The sequence below is a fragment of the Saccharomyces cerevisiae genome, chromosome VII, assembly GCF_000146045.2.
Source record: "Saccharomyces cerevisiae S288C chromosome VII, complete sequence".
In the NCBI taxonomy this organism is placed as follows: Eukaryota; Fungi; Ascomycota; class Saccharomycetes; order Saccharomycetales; family Saccharomycetaceae; genus Saccharomyces; species Saccharomyces cerevisiae.
The window spans coordinates 582471-601525 of NC_001139.9; the positions used below are offsets into that span (position 1 = coordinate 582471).

General features: G+C 38.4%; 11 protein-coding genes across 11 annotated transcripts; 6 read left to right on the forward strand and 5 right to left on the reverse strand.

The window, feature by feature from the left end:
• Positions 1-519: 519 nt before the first annotated feature.
• Positions 520-1422, reverse strand: RME1 (Rme1p; the record flags this gene model as incomplete). The annotated part of the gene is made up of 1 exon (NM_001181173.1): positions 520-1422. The coding sequence occupies one exon, from the start codon at positions 1420-1422 to the stop codon at positions 520-522; it is 903 nt and encodes a 300-aa protein (NP_011558.1).
• Positions 1423-1463: 41 nt separating this feature from the next.
• On the reverse strand, positions 1464-1826 carry YGR045C (uncharacterized protein; the record flags this gene model as incomplete). Its single annotated transcript, NM_001348841.1, has 1 exon — positions 1464-1826. The coding sequence occupies one exon, from the start codon at positions 1824-1826 to the stop codon at positions 1464-1466; it is 363 nt and encodes a 120-aa protein (NP_001335782.1).
• Positions 1827-2424: 598 nt separating this feature from the next.
• Positions 2425-3582, forward strand: TAM41 (putative phosphatidate cytidylyltransferase; the record flags this gene model as incomplete). Its single annotated transcript, NM_001181175.3, has 1 exon — positions 2425-3582. The coding sequence occupies one exon, from the start codon at positions 2425-2427 to the stop codon at positions 3580-3582; it is 1158 nt and encodes a 385-aa protein (NP_011560.3).
• Positions 3583-3921: 339 nt separating this feature from the next.
• TFC4 (transcription factor TFIIIC subunit TFC4) lies at positions 3922-6999 on the reverse strand (the record flags this gene model as incomplete). The annotated part of the gene is made up of 1 exon (NM_001181176.3): positions 3922-6999. The coding sequence occupies one exon, from the start codon at positions 6997-6999 to the stop codon at positions 3922-3924; it is 3078 nt and encodes a 1025-aa protein (NP_011561.3).
• Positions 7000-7355: 356 nt separating this feature from the next.
• UFD1 (polyubiquitin-binding protein UFD1) lies at positions 7356-8441 on the forward strand (the record flags this gene model as incomplete). Its single annotated transcript, NM_001181177.1, has 1 exon — positions 7356-8441. The coding sequence occupies one exon, from the start codon at positions 7356-7358 to the stop codon at positions 8439-8441; it is 1086 nt and encodes a 361-aa protein (NP_011562.1).
• A 402-nt stretch (positions 8442-8843) lies between these two features.
• Positions 8844-9407, forward strand: SCM4 (Scm4p; the record flags this gene model as incomplete). The annotated part of the gene is made up of 1 exon (NM_001181178.1): positions 8844-9407. One exon carries the CDS (start codon positions 8844-8846, stop codon positions 9405-9407), a length of 564 nt encoding a protein of 187 aa, NP_011563.1.
• A 208-nt stretch (positions 9408-9615) lies between these two features.
• Positions 9616-9972, reverse strand: YGR050C (uncharacterized protein; the record flags this gene model as incomplete). Its single annotated transcript, NM_001270748.1, has 1 exon — positions 9616-9972. The coding sequence occupies one exon, from the start codon at positions 9970-9972 to the stop codon at positions 9616-9618; it is 357 nt and encodes a 118-aa protein (NP_001257677.1).
• A 1153-nt stretch (positions 9973-11125) lies between these two features.
• Positions 11126-12235, forward strand: FMP48 (protein kinase FMP48; the record flags this gene model as incomplete). Its single annotated transcript, NM_001181181.1, has 1 exon — positions 11126-12235. One exon carries the CDS (start codon positions 11126-11128, stop codon positions 12233-12235), a length of 1110 nt encoding a protein of 369 aa, NP_011566.1.
• Positions 12236-12515: 280 nt separating this feature from the next.
• On the reverse strand, positions 12516-13367 carry MCO32 (Mco32p; the record flags this gene model as incomplete). Its single annotated transcript, NM_001181182.3, has 1 exon — positions 12516-13367. One exon carries the CDS (start codon positions 13365-13367, stop codon positions 12516-12518), a length of 852 nt encoding a protein of 283 aa, NP_011567.3.
• An 855-nt stretch (positions 13368-14222) lies between these two features.
• Positions 14223-16151, forward strand: YGR054W (translation initiation factor 2A; the record flags this gene model as incomplete). The annotated part of the gene is made up of 1 exon (NM_001181183.4): positions 14223-16151. The coding sequence occupies one exon, from the start codon at positions 14223-14225 to the stop codon at positions 16149-16151; it is 1929 nt and encodes a 642-aa protein (NP_011568.3).
• A 795-nt stretch (positions 16152-16946) lies between these two features.
• On the forward strand, positions 16947-18671 carry MUP1 (Mup1p; the record flags this gene model as incomplete). The annotated part of the gene is made up of 1 exon (NM_001181184.1): positions 16947-18671. The coding sequence occupies one exon, from the start codon at positions 16947-16949 to the stop codon at positions 18669-18671; it is 1725 nt and encodes a 574-aa protein (NP_011569.1).
• Positions 18672-19055: the final 384 nt, after the last annotated feature.

Sequence of the window (19055 nt, forward strand, 5' to 3'; positions counted from 1 at the left end):
GAGACTTTCGGCACAAGAAGCGCTAATATCCTACTTAAGTGGTTGAATTCTTGTATGATTAAAAAAAAAAAAAAAAACACCTGTCTTATTTTCAATTTTATGGTACTGACTTTGAGGGTACGTGAATCATCGAAGGAAACATAATTGCACTGATATGTAAACTTCCTAGTTTCAAATGTTTTCTCGGAATACCAAATAACCTCTAGCCATAAGTTTATTTTCAAACTTTTTCCTCTTAGGTGATAAGGGAGATTAGAAAAAAAGAAATATTTATTATTGAAATAACTGTCCAAAGAAGCAAAGTGAATATAGAAGAAAAAATGCGAGTACTTACGATTTTTTATTTAGCTAAGTAACCAACGTGGTGCCATATTCACGACATAGCAAGTGTCCATAGTTGCATGCGTTTTCTTTAATATCATTGTGTTTTATTTTTATTACTTTAAGAAAAAATACAGTAGCTTTCATGCCTGCACAAATTTAACAAGAGTTTCATGGGGTACATTTTTAATGCCTCAACTATTTGGTATTGTTCAAAATTTTCTTCAAACGCTTGTTAAATCTTGAATCAGCGTTGTTATGCACCATGGCCACATGTCTCTTATAGGCGTCTTTGCGCCTAAACGTTTTCTGACAGATAGGAAATGGGCAATTCAGTCCTGGATATTTTTCTACTTTTAGATTTAATGATTTCTCCATCTCTATATCAAGCTCTCCTATATGTTGGGAAGCACAATGTCTTCTCAGACCAGTTGCTTGTTGGAAACCCAATATTTTCCAGGGACATTGCTCTATGGGACACTTACACGGTCTTTCAAGGTTGAATTCGTCTAAGTGCGCGGCAAACTCAACTAACGTTGCGAACTTTTCAGAACAATGAGAACAGTGGTAACTTCCTCTTTTTGTTTGCCCTTCGGAAATTGTGCTGAGTACTTTGGGGTCGTGATATAGCTGTGCCACGTGCGATTTTTGGGGATAGCCTAGAATACACTGTGAATGGGATTGTTCTGTTGTATTGCTCTCAATAAATACAGGATTTGCTCCTTTTTGACGTCCATAATTAATAAGATCTCTGAACTCCGGATCAACTAATGACGTGATACAGTGTGTACTGTCCGCTATTTCATCCGGCCGTAATTGAGGTGCTGTACCTTCCTCAGTAGACGACGTAGAGTCATAAGCCTGTCTCTGATTTCCGGCTATAACTGTGATTGTGTTTTCTAATGATAGTAGTAAACAGTCCTCAGTGCTGGAAGGCAGGCTGGAAGGCAGGCTGGAATCCCCCTCTAAGGGTGATGCCGAATATTCTTTCATGTTTTGCCCGAAATCGTGCCAATGATAAATCGGTTGCACCTCTTGTAAAACCTCTCTGTTCCAAGACCCCTTGGCGATGGCACTGTTTTGTCCATAACACGGTGACATAAGTGCTGAAAATCCCAACTTCTAGTAAAGAATTAACAAATTCAACTGTATGACTTATAGGATAAGAACAATGTCAGTTCCAATGCGTTGACACAGTAGAAAATATATTTACTAAGAAGCAGCTTCGTCGTTGGTATAGTTTCGGTTGATCTAGATATAAATATAACTACAAATAAATGGCAGGAAAAATTGAAGCAAATGACACAGGACATATCTATCACATTGCTCCCTTTAATTTCCTCGAAGGCACTCTGGCCTTTGTTCTCTGCATAAGAAAAAGCCAGCAGAAAATACGGTGATATATTTAATACATGCCCGGCCACTTTTCTGCTGGTAAAGCCCACCGGAAAAGTTCGGATTTTCTTATCCAGTATACGCCGACCTTTTGATGTAATCTGTGACATCTCACTCCGGCGGCCATTTTACGTGACGAAGCATCCCTTACAACAGAAAGAAGAAAAAAGATATGCCGCTTTGCGGTTTCTTTCTGGCAATGTATGCACTCATAATGCTACTCGTTTACCCACTATCCCTGTCCAAACTAAAGAGGGAGGAAAGCACTTTTTGCATTTACACATCGTAGATTATAAAATGATCGTTAACAGGCGCTTGTGATTTTGAATTTAAGAAATGTGGACTAGAGAAGTCTTAAATCGCCAATGCTGTACCAGACTCTCTATAGCATCTAAACACGAAATTCAACTGTTATCTTAGTTTTTCACTTACCAGTAGCGCGCTTGTTATTCCCACGTTATTATTTGCCCCCACATCATAGGTCAAGTGACCTTCTCTTACCCGACATGAATAAAGAAAAGAAAAGAAATCATACCCTTCAGCCTGTTTAGCCATAAATAGTAAAGAGTAGATGTTTCGACGGACTAAATAATGTGAAAAAGGTTCTAAAACCTTCAAAACAATTAAACTTGAGAAACGTTGCTATAGGATTGAGCTAATAATTTGAATTAATAGGAGCTGCTTTTTACTTTGATATATCCTGAAGTTATGTTACGAGTTTCTGAAAATGGTCTACGGTTTCTGCTGAAATGCCATTCAACGAACGTAAGCATGTTTAATAGGCTTCTGAGTACTCAAATAAAGGAGGGGAGAAGTTCCATAGATGATGCTGGCATTATCCCCGATGGAACTATTAACGAAAGGCCGAATCACTACATCGAGGGAATTACTAAAGGCAGTGATCTGGACCTCTTGGAAAAAGGTATAAGAAAAACTGACGAAATGACTTCCAATTTTACAAATTATATGTACAAGTTTCACAGATTGCCCCCCAACTATGGAAGTAACCAGCTCATTACTATCGATAAGGAACTTCAAAAGGAACTGGATGGGGTAATGTCATCCTTCAAAGCTCCGTGCCGGTTTGTATTTGGTTACGGCTCAGGAGTTTTCGAACAAGCGGGATATTCCAAAAGTCATAGCAAACCTCAAATCGATATAATCTTGGGCGTCACATATCCATCACATTTTCACTCTATTAATATGAGGCAGAATCCGCAACATTATTCAAGTTTGAAATACTTCGGTTCCGAGTTCGTGTCTAAATTTCAACAGATCGGCGCAGGCGTATATTTTAATCCATTTGCAAATATAAATGGACACGACGTAAAATATGGGGTGGTTTCTATGGAAACACTTTTAAAGGACATAGCTACTTGGAATACATTCTATTTAGCAGGACGACTACAAAAGCCTGTAAAAATATTGAAGAATGATTTGAGAGTGCAATATTGGAACCAATTAAACTTAAAAGCTGCAGCTACTTTGGCCAAACATTACACCTTAGAGAAAAATAACAATAAGTTTGACGAATTCCAATTTTACAAGGAGATCACTGCCTTAAGTTATGCAGGTGATATTAGATACAAACTGGGTGGAGAAAATCCCGACAAAGTTAACAACATTGTTACCAAAAACTTTGAAAGATTTCAAGAGTATTACAAGCCGATTTACAAAGAAGTGGTCCTAAATGATTCATTTTATCTTCCAAAAGGGTTCACATTAAAGAATACTCAGAGACTTTTGCTCAGCCGTATTAGTAAATCAAGTGCATTACAAACTATTAAAGGTGTTTTCACAGCTGGAATCACAAAGTCAATTAAGTATGCTTGGGCCAAAAAACTAAAATCGATGAGGAGAAGCTAGTGTATCCAATGTTATCTACACATTATCTTTTATCAAAAATGTTTTATCGTCCTTTCATCTCTTTCGAAGAATCGCTCTATTCACATTCCAAATCTCTGGCGTCGGTCAATATTTATTCATCTTTATTTTTACCTTCTTCTAGATAATATACATTATCCCATATTGGCATTCAAACTGACTTACTTGCATTATGGAAGGGGGATCATACGTTCCAGTATATGCAATGGATGTCGTACTTACGAACACATTGTAGCATTTGAAGGGGTATTTCTATATATTTCTATTATTAAGGGTTATATTACAATTATACTTTATAGTTTAAAATATTTAAACAAGTTCTCAAATACTTAAATACTTCTCCATGAGGTGGTCGGCCAACTCAACATTTCCGCTTTGCTGATATATTATAATACTGTTATAGGCAGCATGTTTTTTCAACTTTCCATCATCGTAGTTTTCTAGAACTCTATTATAGTACTCAATTGCAATCGATACCAGACCGATTAAATGGAAAGCACGCCCTAAGTTGTAGTCTGCCTCTTGCTTTTCCAAATCCGTATATAGGCTTTTCCTTATTTTATGATAACGATATAGATAACGTAATCCATGAAAAATTTGAAAATGCCTTTGTGCTGTTAGTCTCTGCATAGCACGATGAATATGTGACAGACCCATTAAAAGATTGACCATCGGGTCATCTGGGATATCCTCTTCCAACCTAGTTAAATACTGTAGGGCTGAAAGAAAGCCCCTACTGGAATAGAGAAGAACAGCATAGATATAGTACAAATATGGCGACGACTTTTTATTAGGGTTGTACACCTCTTTGTTCGTAATTGAAGCTTGCCCATTTACCTCGGTATTATATCTACAACTGTCAAAAGCTTTCAGTTGTCTTAAGAAAAATTTTTGTTGAATGGTAGAGCTCAAAATATTCAGAGAAGAGGGTCCTCGACATAGGGAATACATAAATACCTGCAAAACTTTTCTATTAAATTGAAATTGATTTAGTAAACCTCTTAAATTTTCGGCCAATTCCTCTTCATCATCCATTTGAAGAACAATAGCTAGTTTCACAAATTTCATCATCTTAACCCTCTCTGGATCCTGGAAGAACACGTTTACTTCCTGGGCTGTTTCCACAACACTCAGGCCGTCTTCAACACTTTGATATTTTGCGATTACTAAAGAAAGTTCCATAAATAACTCAAACCACTGCTCATACGACAATCCTCTCAATTCTGTGGCAGAAGTTAAGGTTACTCTTTCCTCCATTAGCGGCCCTTCAAACACACTATCTCCTTCAGCTAACTTAGATAACCTTTCAATTTGGAAATCAAGCTCGGTGTTAAACTTTTTAGTTCTCCTTAGTATTCCAACGAATTTCCTGGATCGACTTTTCATAAAAAAGTTCTTAACGCTCGAAAATATATCAACTAATTCAGAAACTGTATTGATCCATATAGATGCCTGTTTGGCTTCATTGAGACCTGAATTTAGTTCAAATTTTTTCATCTTTTCGTATTTATCAACGACTTTTGCCGTTATTCTTCTTTCCCTTTCTATTCTCTCTCTTTCTGCATCATAAGGTGTACGTTTCTTTTTCCTGAAAGTTCTAAATTTACTATCCTCCAGCAGCGGTTTACTAGAAATATCCGAAGTATCGTTAGAACTTTTCTCGTTAGAAATCCTGTGCAGTGTTTCATCAACCTGGTGTTTCCTCATTTCTACAACGTCAACTAACATATGTTTAAAAGTCTCTGGATCATTTAAGCGATAGTAAACTTCTGCCAAAGATACACGAATATCTAAATCATCTGGTTCAGATTTTATAGCTAGTTCATAAAACTCTTTAGCCGTTTCATAACTTTCGATTTCCTTGTAGCATCTTGCTAGTGGTTTGAAGACGTCAGTGGTACGCCATTCCTCAAGGGATAACAACGGCGTAAAGAAATCGATAGCCTCTTTATACTTTTCAGCCCTTGTTAAAGCAGTTGCAGCCTCAAAATATAAATCCGCAACGTCACTGAAAGTCTCATCATACAGGCATTGAAAATGATTCAGAGCTTCAACAAGGTTATCTGTGTTCAATCTTAACAATCCCAATCTAACTCTAATATCGATTGGAATGTTATACGATTTTTCCTTTTCTGCGGCAAGTAGTGAATCAAAGGTACTGTTTTTAAACCTTCTATTGTCAAATTCTGAATCATCTGGAACATGATCCCAAAATGTCTGGCTTTCGCGGCGTTGAATCCACCGTGCACATTTTTTAATTGTCTTTATACCATCGACCTCACTAACTGCGAGTTTTAAGAAAAGTTCCGCGAGAATGTTCAAAGAAGACCAGTCAAATGGTATGCATTTATATTTTGCATCAATTTTTTTCCAGTTGATGTCAGGAAACATCTGCCTATCTTCATCTTGTTCAAGGGGTTCCTTTTCGTCTGCATCCTCCCCTTCTGCGGCGCTTTCTTCGTCTGAAGAATCTAAGGCATTTTCTAAAGCAGCTAATATCGCTTCCCTTCTCTCAACATTAGCATTAAACACTTTCATATAGAGCTCAATTGAATCTTCAATCCGATCATAATCAACATAAAGAATGGCCAACTCCCTCAATATGTTTGCATCATAAGGATTGTACATGTAAAGCCTTTGAAATCCATCTAAAGCTCTTGCTAACTGTCCTGTCTTCTTGTACAACATAGACCGGCGATAAATTGATTCCCATTCCATAGGATTCAAACTTATTACCCTGGAAAAGCAGTAGATGGCCTGCCTAACATGATCTAAATCGGCGGACAGTATAGCGACTATCTTCCAGAATTCCCAATCGGAAGCATTTAGGTGAGCTGCCAGGAACCAAGAGTTACAACAATCATTAAGCCTTCCTTGCAATTGATATATATCTCCTAGGGTCTCGTAAGCAGCAAAATTACGTGCATCTTTTTTAATTACCTCATTAAATAATCTTTCGGCCACTTGTAAATCATTCCTGACAAAAGCTTCATTGGCTTGAGAAAGTAATTGCGCTACCTCTGGATCAAGCACTCTTTCTTTTCTTTGGCGGCCGTAAGATTTACCTTTGTCATTTTTCTTCTTCTTTTTTACCTTAAAGTTACTTGCTTCCCTAATCGCGTTCATGAAATCTTCCTCATCGTCTTCAGATATTTCACCGTAGTCCGAGAATTCTGCCAACAAAGAACTGTCTCGTTCGGAATTATATTCATCTTCGCTTAATTGTAGATCATGAGGTACATCCTCGTCATCATATTCCTCATCTTGAATCAAATGCTTATAGTCATCAATATTTCCGTATAGATGCTCTTCATCCTCATCGTTAACTTTACCCGTATCAGCGCTTTCTCGTTCAGCTGATTGATTTTGCTGTTCCTTTTTCAATTTTCCTGCTGCCATCACAGATACACTTGAGGGTTTCTTTCTCTAGCTTCAGATTCATTGTTGACTGGTGTTATTATACACAGTGCGCTGCCATTATTATCGTTCTTCTATTTCTAGCCGAAGCGCCTTAAAAAAAAAAAGTGTCCACTTTGGGAAACTCGCCTTTACGACGAAAAAGTCAAACTTGCGTTCTACGAAAGAGAAGAATTCCTTTTTTGGGTTAGGTGGCGAAAAATAAAGGTAGTTAAAAGTAATCCTGGCTGGTCTATGTGAATAGGGAAGAGATAATGATGTAGTTTTCAATAGATAGTAACACATACCATAGCAAGGGAGGAAAAAATATCAAAGTGATACTGTAAAATATAATAAAAATGTTTTCTGGCTTTAGTTCTTTTGGCGGCGGAAATGGTTTTGTAAATATGCCTCAAACGTTTGAGGAGTTCTTTAGATGCTACCCTATAGCTATGATGAATGATAGAATACGGAAGGATGACGCAAACTTCGGCGGGAAAATATTCCTGCCACCAAGTGCTCTAAGCAAACTATCCATGTTGAACATAAGATACCCCATGCTTTTTAAACTAACTGCCAATGAAACTGGACGTGTGACACATGGAGGTGTTTTAGAATTTATTGCTGAAGAGGGCAGAGTTTACTTACCACAATGGATGATGGAAACTTTGGGTATACAGCCAGGATCTCTACTGCAAATTTCATCTACTGATGTACCTCTGGGCCAGTTTGTGAAGTTAGAACCTCAGTCTGTAGATTTCTTGGATATTTCCGACCCCAAAGCAGTTTTGGAAAACGTACTGAGGAATTTCTCGACTTTGACCGTGGACGATGTTATTGAGATTAGTTACAATGGTAAAACTTTCAAAATTAAGATCTTAGAAGTCAAACCAGAATCATCATCGAAGAGTATATGTGTCATTGAAACAGATTTAGTAACAGATTTTGCTCCACCTGTAGGATATGTGGAACCGGATTACAAAGCGCTGAAAGCTCAGCAAGATAAAGAAAAAAAGAATTCTTTTGGTAAGGGCCAAGTTTTGGATCCCTCGGTGCTTGGCCAGGGATCGATGTCCACAAGAATCGACTATGCGGGTATCGCTAACAGTAGCAGAAACAAACTATCTAAATTTGTAGGTCAGGGACAAAACATATCTGGTAAAGCTCCGAAAGCGGAGCCCAAGCAAGATATAAAAGATATGAAGATAACGTTTGATGGCGAGCCCGCCAAGCTAGATCTGCCTGAAGGCCAATTATTCTTTGGTTTCCCAATGGTCCTACCGAAAGAAGACGAAGAAAGTGCCGCTGGTAGCAAATCCAGTGAACAAAATTTCCAAGGCCAAGGGATCTCACTAAGGAAGAGCAATAAGAGAAAAACGAAAAGTGACCATGATTCGTCCAAGTCCAAGGCTCCCAAAAGCCCGGAAGTAATCGAAATTGACTAAAAGATATATACTAGTATACAACAATATAGTGTCTTTGACAGATATATAGAGCATTTTCAAGTTAACAGATCTTAGAATCCAAGTATCTTATGCATCGCATTAGCTCTGCTGCATTTGCTGTTCGTTTAGTAAAAATAATTACGTGCGCGGTTGCGCGATATTTCCCTTGCTTAATGCCGAAGTAATTCTCTTCGTTTACCCATACTCGAATCTATTGTGTTGTTGAAAAATAAAAAAAAAAAGAACCAGGTTATATAATTGTGAGTTGATCAGTATATAAATGAGAGAAAAGAAGTTTCTATTGTTCCAAATTATATCCAAGCTGATTTTTTAACCCTTACCTCACGAAAAGCAAGTTTAAGACAAACACTCATAAGAATCCTTACATATACTAAAAAACAAATGCAAGTCTCCCCAGCTATTGTAAAAGGTATCGCAGTCTCATCATTAGGTTTATACGCCGGTATTTTAACTTCATCTACCGTGATTTCTATTACCACCCCAATAAATGTTCTAACTCAACATTTGAAGAATGTTTTGTGCACATTAGGATGCTGGAGCACCGTTTTAGGTGGTTTAGCTACTGGTGCCTTTGGACTCAGCTACTATCTAGCTGCACCAGGAGAAAGACCAAACTACCTTTTGTGCGGACTTGGTGTCGCCCCATTATCTGCAGCCTACCTATACTTAGTATCACTGTTCAATCACAAGCTAGCCCCAAAATGCACACGTGACCAAAATGATTTAGAAAAGCAAAAGGATGAAAAATTACCCCAACATCACCCGGAAGTCAAAGATGGGGAAGCTGCATGCCCATTCTCAAAGATGAACAACGCCAAAACATTAAAACCTGAATCCGAAAGAAGCGTAAAATGTCACTCATACATGTCATTGCACATGAGCATTGTAACCGGTATAACAATTTTTACCTTTGGTAAGTGTATCCTAGATGGATTCAAAGCATGAACGACGAAGCACGTGACACGTTCCCTTCAAACATCACAATTATTTAAGCGAGACTAATATATATGTTTAGCGAAAAAAAAGGCCAAAAAAACTAGTAAATATACAAAGCAGAGTATTTTTGGCTCTTGTCCACATTGGATAAGAGAATATTTATTTTTCACACAGAAAAAAAAGTTATATACGTATCTCTAAGAAAGTCAAAGACAAATTACGTAGAATGTGATTCATTCCCATTTCGCCCGTACACTCTCTGTCTCTGTCTCTGTCCCAAACTTCCCTTCCTATACGTATTCATAATCTGCTTAAACGTCAACAGTAGTTTCGGAACATCTTCATACGTAGGGAATACGACTTTTTTCTTTTCACCTGCAGCTTGAGCCAAACTAAAACTGGGATCCGGATAAACTATTAATAAAGGATCGCAAAGTCCATACGCCAGTTTAATGGGAATGAAATGATATTGCGAAGTGACGTCAAGAATCGACTTTAAGCTATATCCGAAGTCAAGAAAGCCGAACCTTACATGCGGTCGGAAAGCAAACGAGGAGATTAGATTGGTTTTCATATCCGCTAAATTTTCTTTTGATTTTACTTTGGCTTAATCTAATGCATGTATATCGGAAGAAGCAACCGATCTGGCCCAGTTGAGTCGTGCTACCTTAGTCATGCCCAGGAAAACCGGATTCCTTCTTTTCATTATGACATCCGTTTAGGTCAATAGGCTTTTTTTTCTCTCGCCCGTGCCTCTCCGTGTTCGATGAATGTGCAGCTTGCCTCCGAGCGGGCGAGCCACCTCGAGCGGGTGACGAAATAGTGGAAAAGAAACGGGGAAGCAAAACTGTGCTGTTCTGGCCCGCAGCGGACGAACGTCATTAAAGGCGCTCCATTTCTGTCGTGAGGGTCTTTCGGTGCGGTGGTGAGGCTGCGTAAACAAGCTTGCTCTTCATACCCCTCCCGTGGAGCTAGTTCGGAAGGACTATTGGCGCATCTTCTGTTGAGAGGTTCCGTAATTCTCCGTAACGTCCCGTTCACCACTTTGCATGTGCTCTCACGTACGGCCGTCTCTTTTCGGCCTTCGGCCCGTTCCGATTTTTGTACCCCTTACGTGCTTTGAATTCTAGAAGGCATCTCCTCTCCGATGGCTTGGTACAGGGAGCACTAGGGAAATTGCACATGGAAGTATCTGGAATACAAAGTTTTTGAAAAGAAAAGCCGAGCGTAATATTGGGACAATACCCAGTTCTCAGCCTTTTCAGCGCGGGTATGAGACAGCTTGCAACAGGTAAAAGGAAGTTAGAAGGGTTAGGTGAAGGGAACGATGATGCTGCCTGAGAACAAAAATGCAGCTTCATGTTACATACAATAAAGGAAGGATAATTAAGGGGACCATGCAATAAGGGACAACTTAATTTTGGAAAAATCGGAGCTTAGTTGCATCTACCTACTAATACTTTCCCCAAAGAATAATAATACGAGTACAATACATATATATATATATATATAATATACACATGTAAGTGATGACTATTCTTAATACAAAAAAATTTCCCTTTTATAATAACTATTCTTAGCATTAAATAACCCGTTACTGACAAAAAGCATATAACATAGGACTCAAGATCGACTCTCATACCCTCCGAATCAAATTCTCACTCGTATACGCAATCATTTAAATAAGCACATCATTATCAGCATATACCGAATAATAAAAAGCAAAAATGTATACAAAACTAAGATCTATACAATCAGGAACATTTAGCACAGTTTATAAAGCATGGAGTACTACACATAACCGCTACGTCGCTTTAAAGATTACTCCTAAATACAAAACTTCAGAAGCCAACATGAAGAACGAGTATGATGTAATGAAGATTTTGAGTTCTTGTAATCCTCACCCCAACATCTGTTCGATGCTCGACTTTTACACGGATGACTCGTACTACATCATGGTGCTAGAATACTGCGAATGTGGTGATCTTTATGACTTTCTAGATATTGCTAAGAGTCAAGGTAGCCCGTCGTCTCCATCTTTGATTCAAATTGATATGCAAAAGATAATCAAACAACTGTGCTCAGCAATCAGCTTTGCTCACAGCTTGGGTATTGCTCATCGTGATATCAAACCAGAAAATATTTTGCTAACGATAAATGGTGACATCAAGTTGGCAGACTGGGGTCACGCTATCCAATCCCCTAAATCTAACGACTTCCAGATTGGTACCGATAATTACAGGGCGCCAGAAACTTTCTCTGGCCGCGTTAGTAACTCTTGTTTTAAGAAGAATTTCGATCGGTCATCGGCTCCATTGTATAACACATACCAAGCTGACTATTGGTCATTGGGTGCCACCATATTTTATCTGATGTTCGGCGATTGCCTTTTTAGAGTCTCCAAATCAAAGAAGGTTCAGCATCTAAAAAATTTCGATGAGTTTGAAAAAGATCCATTTGCATTCATTTACAGGAAATACGTAGTACCAAGGCTCTCCTGTGGTTACAATGATGAAGAAGACCTACACGTTAGCCTGCAGCATACGAGGCAGTACATATGGCAAGATCTACCCGACATTTATGATGTCTTCCATTTGTGCAAGATTATGGTTGATACCTTATTAAAGGTATCGAACGCTAAAGAGAGGTCGATGGAGAATTTCATCAATGAAGTTGATTCTGCATGGAACAAAGATAGCTCGATGGACAGCTGCTTCTCGTACCAAAATAAGATTGATCTGTTTTGGGAACAGTGGTCTGTGAACACGGAAACAGTACCAGCAAAGTTCCAATTGAAAAATTTTGAGAAACCTTGCCTAATTCAAGATGGAAAATAAGAAGTAAAAAAGACCTTTTGAAAGTTTCGCCTCATTTTCCTTGATCTGACTTTTTATCCCCTGCTTATCCAATTTTAGTTAGGAACTTTGGCATAATTTCAGTATTACATACTACCTAATCGACATAAAATAATATTACATATTCATTTTTTTAAAAAATAATCATAATCAATTTATCCTTTTTATTCCTTTTTTCTCCTGTGCAAGGTTGATGGTGATGTTTATGATGGTGTGTTTATTATTTACAAATAAAGATGCTATCTAATTCTTGTATATCGTATTAACATGCAAATGCACCGCGAGTGGCAATTTTCTTCTCGTAATGGATCAGTTCAACATCTTCAATGGTATGAACCAGAATTTTCGAATTTTCTTCGTTAAATTCGAATATGAATGTTCCCTTAATCAGCCGGGATAATCTCTTTTTTTTACTTCTTTTACCGTCGCCATCATTTTTCTTCTTCTCATCTTCTTTGGAATTTTGAGTTTCGTTGACCTTATTTTCCATTGACCTTTCAGCTGCATTTTCAAGGTACTCAGAGATAACACTTTGGTTCAAATTATTGGCTGTAGGATGTAAAATGTAGTCTATGACTGGTACCGACCTCATTGAAAATGAACCGCCTGCACCATTGCCTCGTTTCTCCTCTTTCAATCTGTCATTAATTTCTAATTTGGTAATCTTGCAATGGTCTTCCGGTATGCAGCTTTGCCATTTGATCACCAATTTGTCATTACATGTTATGGTATTATAACTCTGAAGAGCAGATTTAACTTCTTCATCATGCGATGTCGATGTTAGAGTCTTTACTGAACTTATATGCAAGCGACATTCATCGCCCAAGATAAACTTTCGTACTATCATTCGCATTGCATTCAAAGAAGCCATGTATTTTGATTTTCCATGTAACACTGGAATATATGGATGCGATGTTGGAAATAGTCTAAAAACAACGTTATCCGCCAACACTGACTCCTTGAACATTTTTTGTAACAAATTGGGAACACCTTTAACCACTAAATAATCTGTTATTTGCCCCAAATTGGCCACTTTTTGAGAATTGGAGTACCATCGAGGAAAGATTCCTTTGATAGATATTATGCCGGCTCTGCAAACACACTTTAGTAACATAAGTCTTTCCCCCTATTATCTATGAATATAAACTGTCTATCTTTCCTTGGTTGTGATGTATCGTTTTCCGTAGAGGCTTGCAGCTTTATGGCTCATACCTGTCATCCCTCTTTATGGGCCTTTTAAGGGCGCTCTCTACATTGTATTCTATTCATTTTTTTCGTAACCGTAACTACGCGCCTTCTTAACGCAAGGCGCTCGACTCATCATGAGATGCGTATGAATGTCTTTCAGTGTATAGAAATACATCTCACCAAATCTATTTATTTAACTAATATTTCTTTTAATATTTTCCTCAAGAAACTCAGGCAGTTAATGTTGTGTCCTATTTTTTTTAGTTCTTTCCCATTTTTATAGCACTCGTACAAAAGAAATCGAAATATTTCAATATGTTTAGACTCGGTTCTATGTGTTAAAACTGCAAGATGAAAAAGTAACATCTATCTTAGATTAAGGTCCTTTCTTTATATTCTTTACTTTATTAGTGAGCAGAAATATTATTAAAAATTGCCGCTGTCATACTGTACGATATTATTACCCGACCGCAGAATGTTCCTCAATACTTTCTTTTTCTTCCTTTTTTTCACTTCGCTTTCTTCATGTCCATCAATGAAATTTCAGCTTCATAGCGATTTATTTTCAGTGTACGTTATTCAATGAAGATTCCTTTTCCTCGATCTATCCAGACGACTAGACATAGCGAGAATTCTTTACGGTAGAAGCAACCTATAGATTACCGAATCATAACTTTCTTTAGTGTTGATTGAGACGTGTTGTGTTTAAACTATCCATTGCATCTCGATAAAAAAACATAGTACTACAACAAACAGTCAGGTTCAATAACACCTAAACATTATGTCATCTCAGTTTTTCCTGAAAACCTCTCAGGATATAGAGCTCTTCCAAAGCTACCCAACTTTTGAGCAATCCAACACAAACTCCAAGGATTTCCCTGTCATTTCCTCGGTTTTATCGCCATGTGGCAGATTTTTGGCTTTATCTACGAAGGAGAACGTCAAAGTTTTTACAGGTCCATGTTTGGATAACGTTCTATTAACAATGAAGTTGTCCGACGTCTATGACCTACACTTCTCTCCAGCAGGTAACTACTTAAGCACTTGGGAGAGAGCGTCTATACAAGACCCAAATCACAAGAACGTTAAAGTTTGGTATTTGAATAAACCATTTAAGAAAGATTGCGTTTCGGAGGATATAGTCCCTGCTTACGAATATCAAGCCAAATCCCAAAGCGGTTGGTTTTTACAATTCTCCAAATTAGACAATTATGGGCTAAGACTTTTTAAACACGACTTGAAGATTGTTAAATTAAGCTCCGCTAATGCCGACAATTTCGACTTCCAATCTCCGTTTGCTGTCTTGTCTGATGATGAAACGTCCCAACATTTCACCACCTACCTAATCTCTCCAGCTGAACATCCAACAATTTGTACTTTCACACCAGAAAAGGGTGGTAAACCGGCTCAATTAATCATATGGGCCCTCTCTGAAGGTAAAATCACCAAGAAAATTGCCTCCAAAACTTTCTTTAAAGCTGATTCCTGCCAATTGAAATGGAATCCATTAGGTAATGCTATTTTATGTTTAGCTATTACTGATTTTGATTCCTCAAACAAATCATATTATGGTGAAAACACACTATACTTACTGTCTTTCCAAGGTGTCAACGGGACTTTGGGTGGTAACTCTGTACGTGTTTCTTTAACCACTGGACCTGTCCACGATTTCACTTGGTCGCCAACTTCAAGGCAATTCGGTGTCATCGCTGGTTACATGCCAGCAACCATTTCCTTTTTTGACTTAAGAGGTAATGTTGTCCATTCATTACCTCAACAAGCCAAAAATACCATGCTTTTCTCTCCCTCTGGTCATTACATTCTTATCGCCGGGTTTGGTAATTTACAGGGCTCCGTGGAAATCCTAGATCGTCTCGACAAATTCAAGTGTGTGAGTAAATTTGACGCTACCAACACTTCTGTCTGCAAATGGTCACCGGGTGGAGAATTTATCATGACAGCTACCACTTCACCAAGATTGAGAGTGGATAACGGCGTTAAAATATGGCATGTATCAGGCTCTTTAGTATTTGTTAAAGAGTTCAAGGAGCTTTTGAAGGTAGACTGGAGGTCACCATGTAATTACAAAACTTTGGAAAACAAAGACGAAGCATTTTTCGAGAACCATATCATTAATAACTGGGAACCGCTACCTGATTCGACCACATCTTCACTTGATCCTAAAATATCCAATAAATCAGAATTGCAAATACATTCTAGCGTTCAAGAGTACATAAGTCAACACCCAAGCAGAGAAGCAAGCTCCAATGGAAACGGATCTAAGGCCAAAGCTGGAGGCGCTTATAAACCACCTCACGCAAGAAGAACAGGCGGTGGACGTATTGTCCCCGGAGTTCCTCCTGGTGCAGCAAAGAAGACCATCCCAGGGCTAGTTCCGGGCATGAGTGCCAACAAGGACGCCAACACCAAGAACAGGAGAAGAAGAGCCAATAAAAAGTCAAGTGAAACGTCACCTGATTCTACTCCGGCCCCATCTGCTCCTGCCTCCACAAATGCCCCCACAAACAATAAAGAAACTTCTCCAGAGGAGAAGAAAATAAGATCTTTACTAAAGAAATTAAGGGCTATTGAAACCTTGAAGGAAAGACAGGCCGTCGGTGACAAACTAGAAGATACGCAAGTTCTAAAAATTCAAACTGAAGAAAAAGTGTTGAAAGATTTGGAAAAGTTGGGTTGGAAGGATGAATAAACTAGAAGAAACTGATGTATCCATACAACTGTGTAAATATTAACAACGTCAAATAATACTACTTTGAATTGTTTTTTACTGTTTCCCAGGAGAATTACGCCAACCTCCCCCCTTTCTTTTTTTCCCTTGTTTTATTGTACTTTTCCACATATTTTTTTAACATCAAATAGTAATTGATACATACATAATTAGTGAGCATTTTCCTTATTTTTACGTCTCTTCTTGGCGGATTGCCACCAGCCGCATCTTACAATGTATGCCACGATACCGCCAGGCAATAAATGAATATGGAGTGTCACTTCGGCTCCGTAAGCCGGCGCTGCATCCGCCACCACAGTTTTTTTTAGCGTCGCTGTCGCCGCTTTGCCACAGAAAAAGAAAAAAAAAAAAGAAACGGCGCCGTGTAGGGTTTTGTATAACAGATCGGCCTAGCAGCCAGGAGATGGCACGGCGCCAACTGAAAAGTTAGACTGTGGAATTGCCGTTCACCACACTCGAGTGGCATCTAATAAACTGCCACAGTTGACTCAAGCGGTGCTACCTTCGCAGTTATTGCACACCATGGTAACACATAACACAGTCTTGCATTACAAATGTGGTTCCTCCTACTTGGCGGTGAATTTCTTGAGTCAGCCCGTTATTTTCATATGGTGATGTAAGATTACATACAGTATATATATATAAGGATGATTCTCACACAAACTTTTCCGCTGTTCATCATATTTTGTTTTTGGATTAGTTTCACATTCTGTAGAAATCTTTAAAGACAAGAGAAGAGAAAACAAAGGCGGAGCAATGTCGGAAGGAAGAACGTTTCTGTCACAGTTGAATGTCTTCAACAAGGAGAACTATCAATTTTCTTCTTCTACTACAAAAAAGGAAGTAAGTAACTCGACAGTGGATGCTGACAACGGTGCCTCCGATTTTGAGGCAGGCCAGCAATTTGCTACAGAATTGGACCAAGGTGAAAAGCAGTTAGGTATTTTGTCGTGTATTGGGCTTATCTGTAATAGAATGCTTGGTACCGGTGTTTTCGCCGTTTCCTCGACCATTTACACACTATGTGGGTCTGTGGGGCTTGCATTAATTATGTGGGCAGTTGGCGCCATTATTGCCATTTCTGGGTTATATGTATACATGGAATTCGGTACGGCTATACCGAAAAATGGTGGTGAAAAAAACTACCTGGAGGCTATTTTCAGGAAACCAAAATTCTTCATTACCTGTATGTATGCTGCGTATATTTTCTTCCTAGGTTGGGCTGCTGGTAATTCCATCAATACAGCTATTATGTTTTTAACTGCTGCTGATACTGAAGTGACCAAATGGAATCAAAGAGGTATTGGTGTGGCCGTCGTTTTTTTTGCATTCCTAATTAATTCTCTGAATGTCAAGATTGGTCTATATTTGCAAAACATTTTAGGTATTTTCAAGATTGGTATTGTCCTCTTCATTTCTATTACCGGTTGGGTTGCCCTTGGCGGTGGTCTCAAAGATGGTTATCAATCTCACAACTTTCGTAATGCTTTTGAAGGTACTGAAACCGCCACTGCTTATGGTATTGTTAACGCCTTATATAGTGTTATTTGGTCGTTTGTCGGTTACTCCAATGTTAACTATGCACTTGGTGAAGTTAAGAACCCTGTGAGAACTTTGAAGATTGCTGGTCCTACATCGATGGTCTTCTTGGCTATAATCTACATTTTTGTGAACATTGCTTACTTCGCTGTGGTTCCAAAAGATAAGTTAATTTCTTCAAAATTGATTTTAGCTGCTGACTTCTTCGATATTGTGTTTGGCGGCCAAGCCAAGAGAGCAGCAGCCGCACTGGTCGGGTTGAGTGCCTTAGGAAATGTTCTTTCTGTCATTTTTTCTCAGGGTAGAATTATTCAACAACTAGGACGTGAAGGTGTGTTGCCCTTTTCTAATTTCTTTGCCTCTTCTAAGCCATTCAACTCCCCAATGGTTGGTTTGTTTCAACATTTTATTGTTTGTACAGTAACCATTTTAGCCCCACCTCCAGGTGATGCATATTTGCTAGTCCAAAATTTAATTTCCTACCCAATGAATATTATTAATTTTGCCATTAGCGCGGGTTTGCTTTGGATATACTGGCAACGTAGACAAGGTAAAATTGAATGGAACCCACCAATTAAGGCCGGTGTTTTTGTTACGGGATTTTTCACATTATCCAATTTATACCTGATTATTGCTCCTTACGTTCCACCTTCAAATGGCGAGTCGGTGTATTCAAGCATGCCATACTGGATCCACTGTGTAATTGCTTGGGGTATTTTCTTCTTTGGTGGTGTTTACTACGTTGTTTGGGCCCAATTATTGCCAAGATGGGGCCACTACAAATTGGTTTCCAAGGATGTGCTTGGTGAAGATGGGTTCTGGAGAGTCAAAATTGCCAAAGTTTATGATGACACTATTGGCGATGTCGATACACAAGAAGACGGCGTTATTGAAACGAATATAATCGAACATTACAAAAGTGAACAAGAAAAATCGCTGTAACCAAAAAGGTACTTACCATCTCATCTCGATTCTTATAATCACGTATGAACATTCTTATAATTGCATTTTCTTTATACAAAATATATAGGTACCAAACCTCATTATAATTTCTGCCATTTAATAGTTTAAGATGCTATTCCGTTTCGTATTTTTTCAATTTTTATACCTACTATTGCGCGAAATCAAAATAGCATACTAAGAAAAAGCAATATCATGAATTGCTGATGAGATAGATTCAAATTGGAATTAACTAAATCTATCAGCAACGCTATAAACACAGATAAGCGCTCTATAAAATCGTTTGTCTAACGTTTTATATAGTTCTTTATTGCTCCCTTACCCTCTTTCCGTCAATAGTGATTGTTGTCTCGGGAAAGCTTTTTT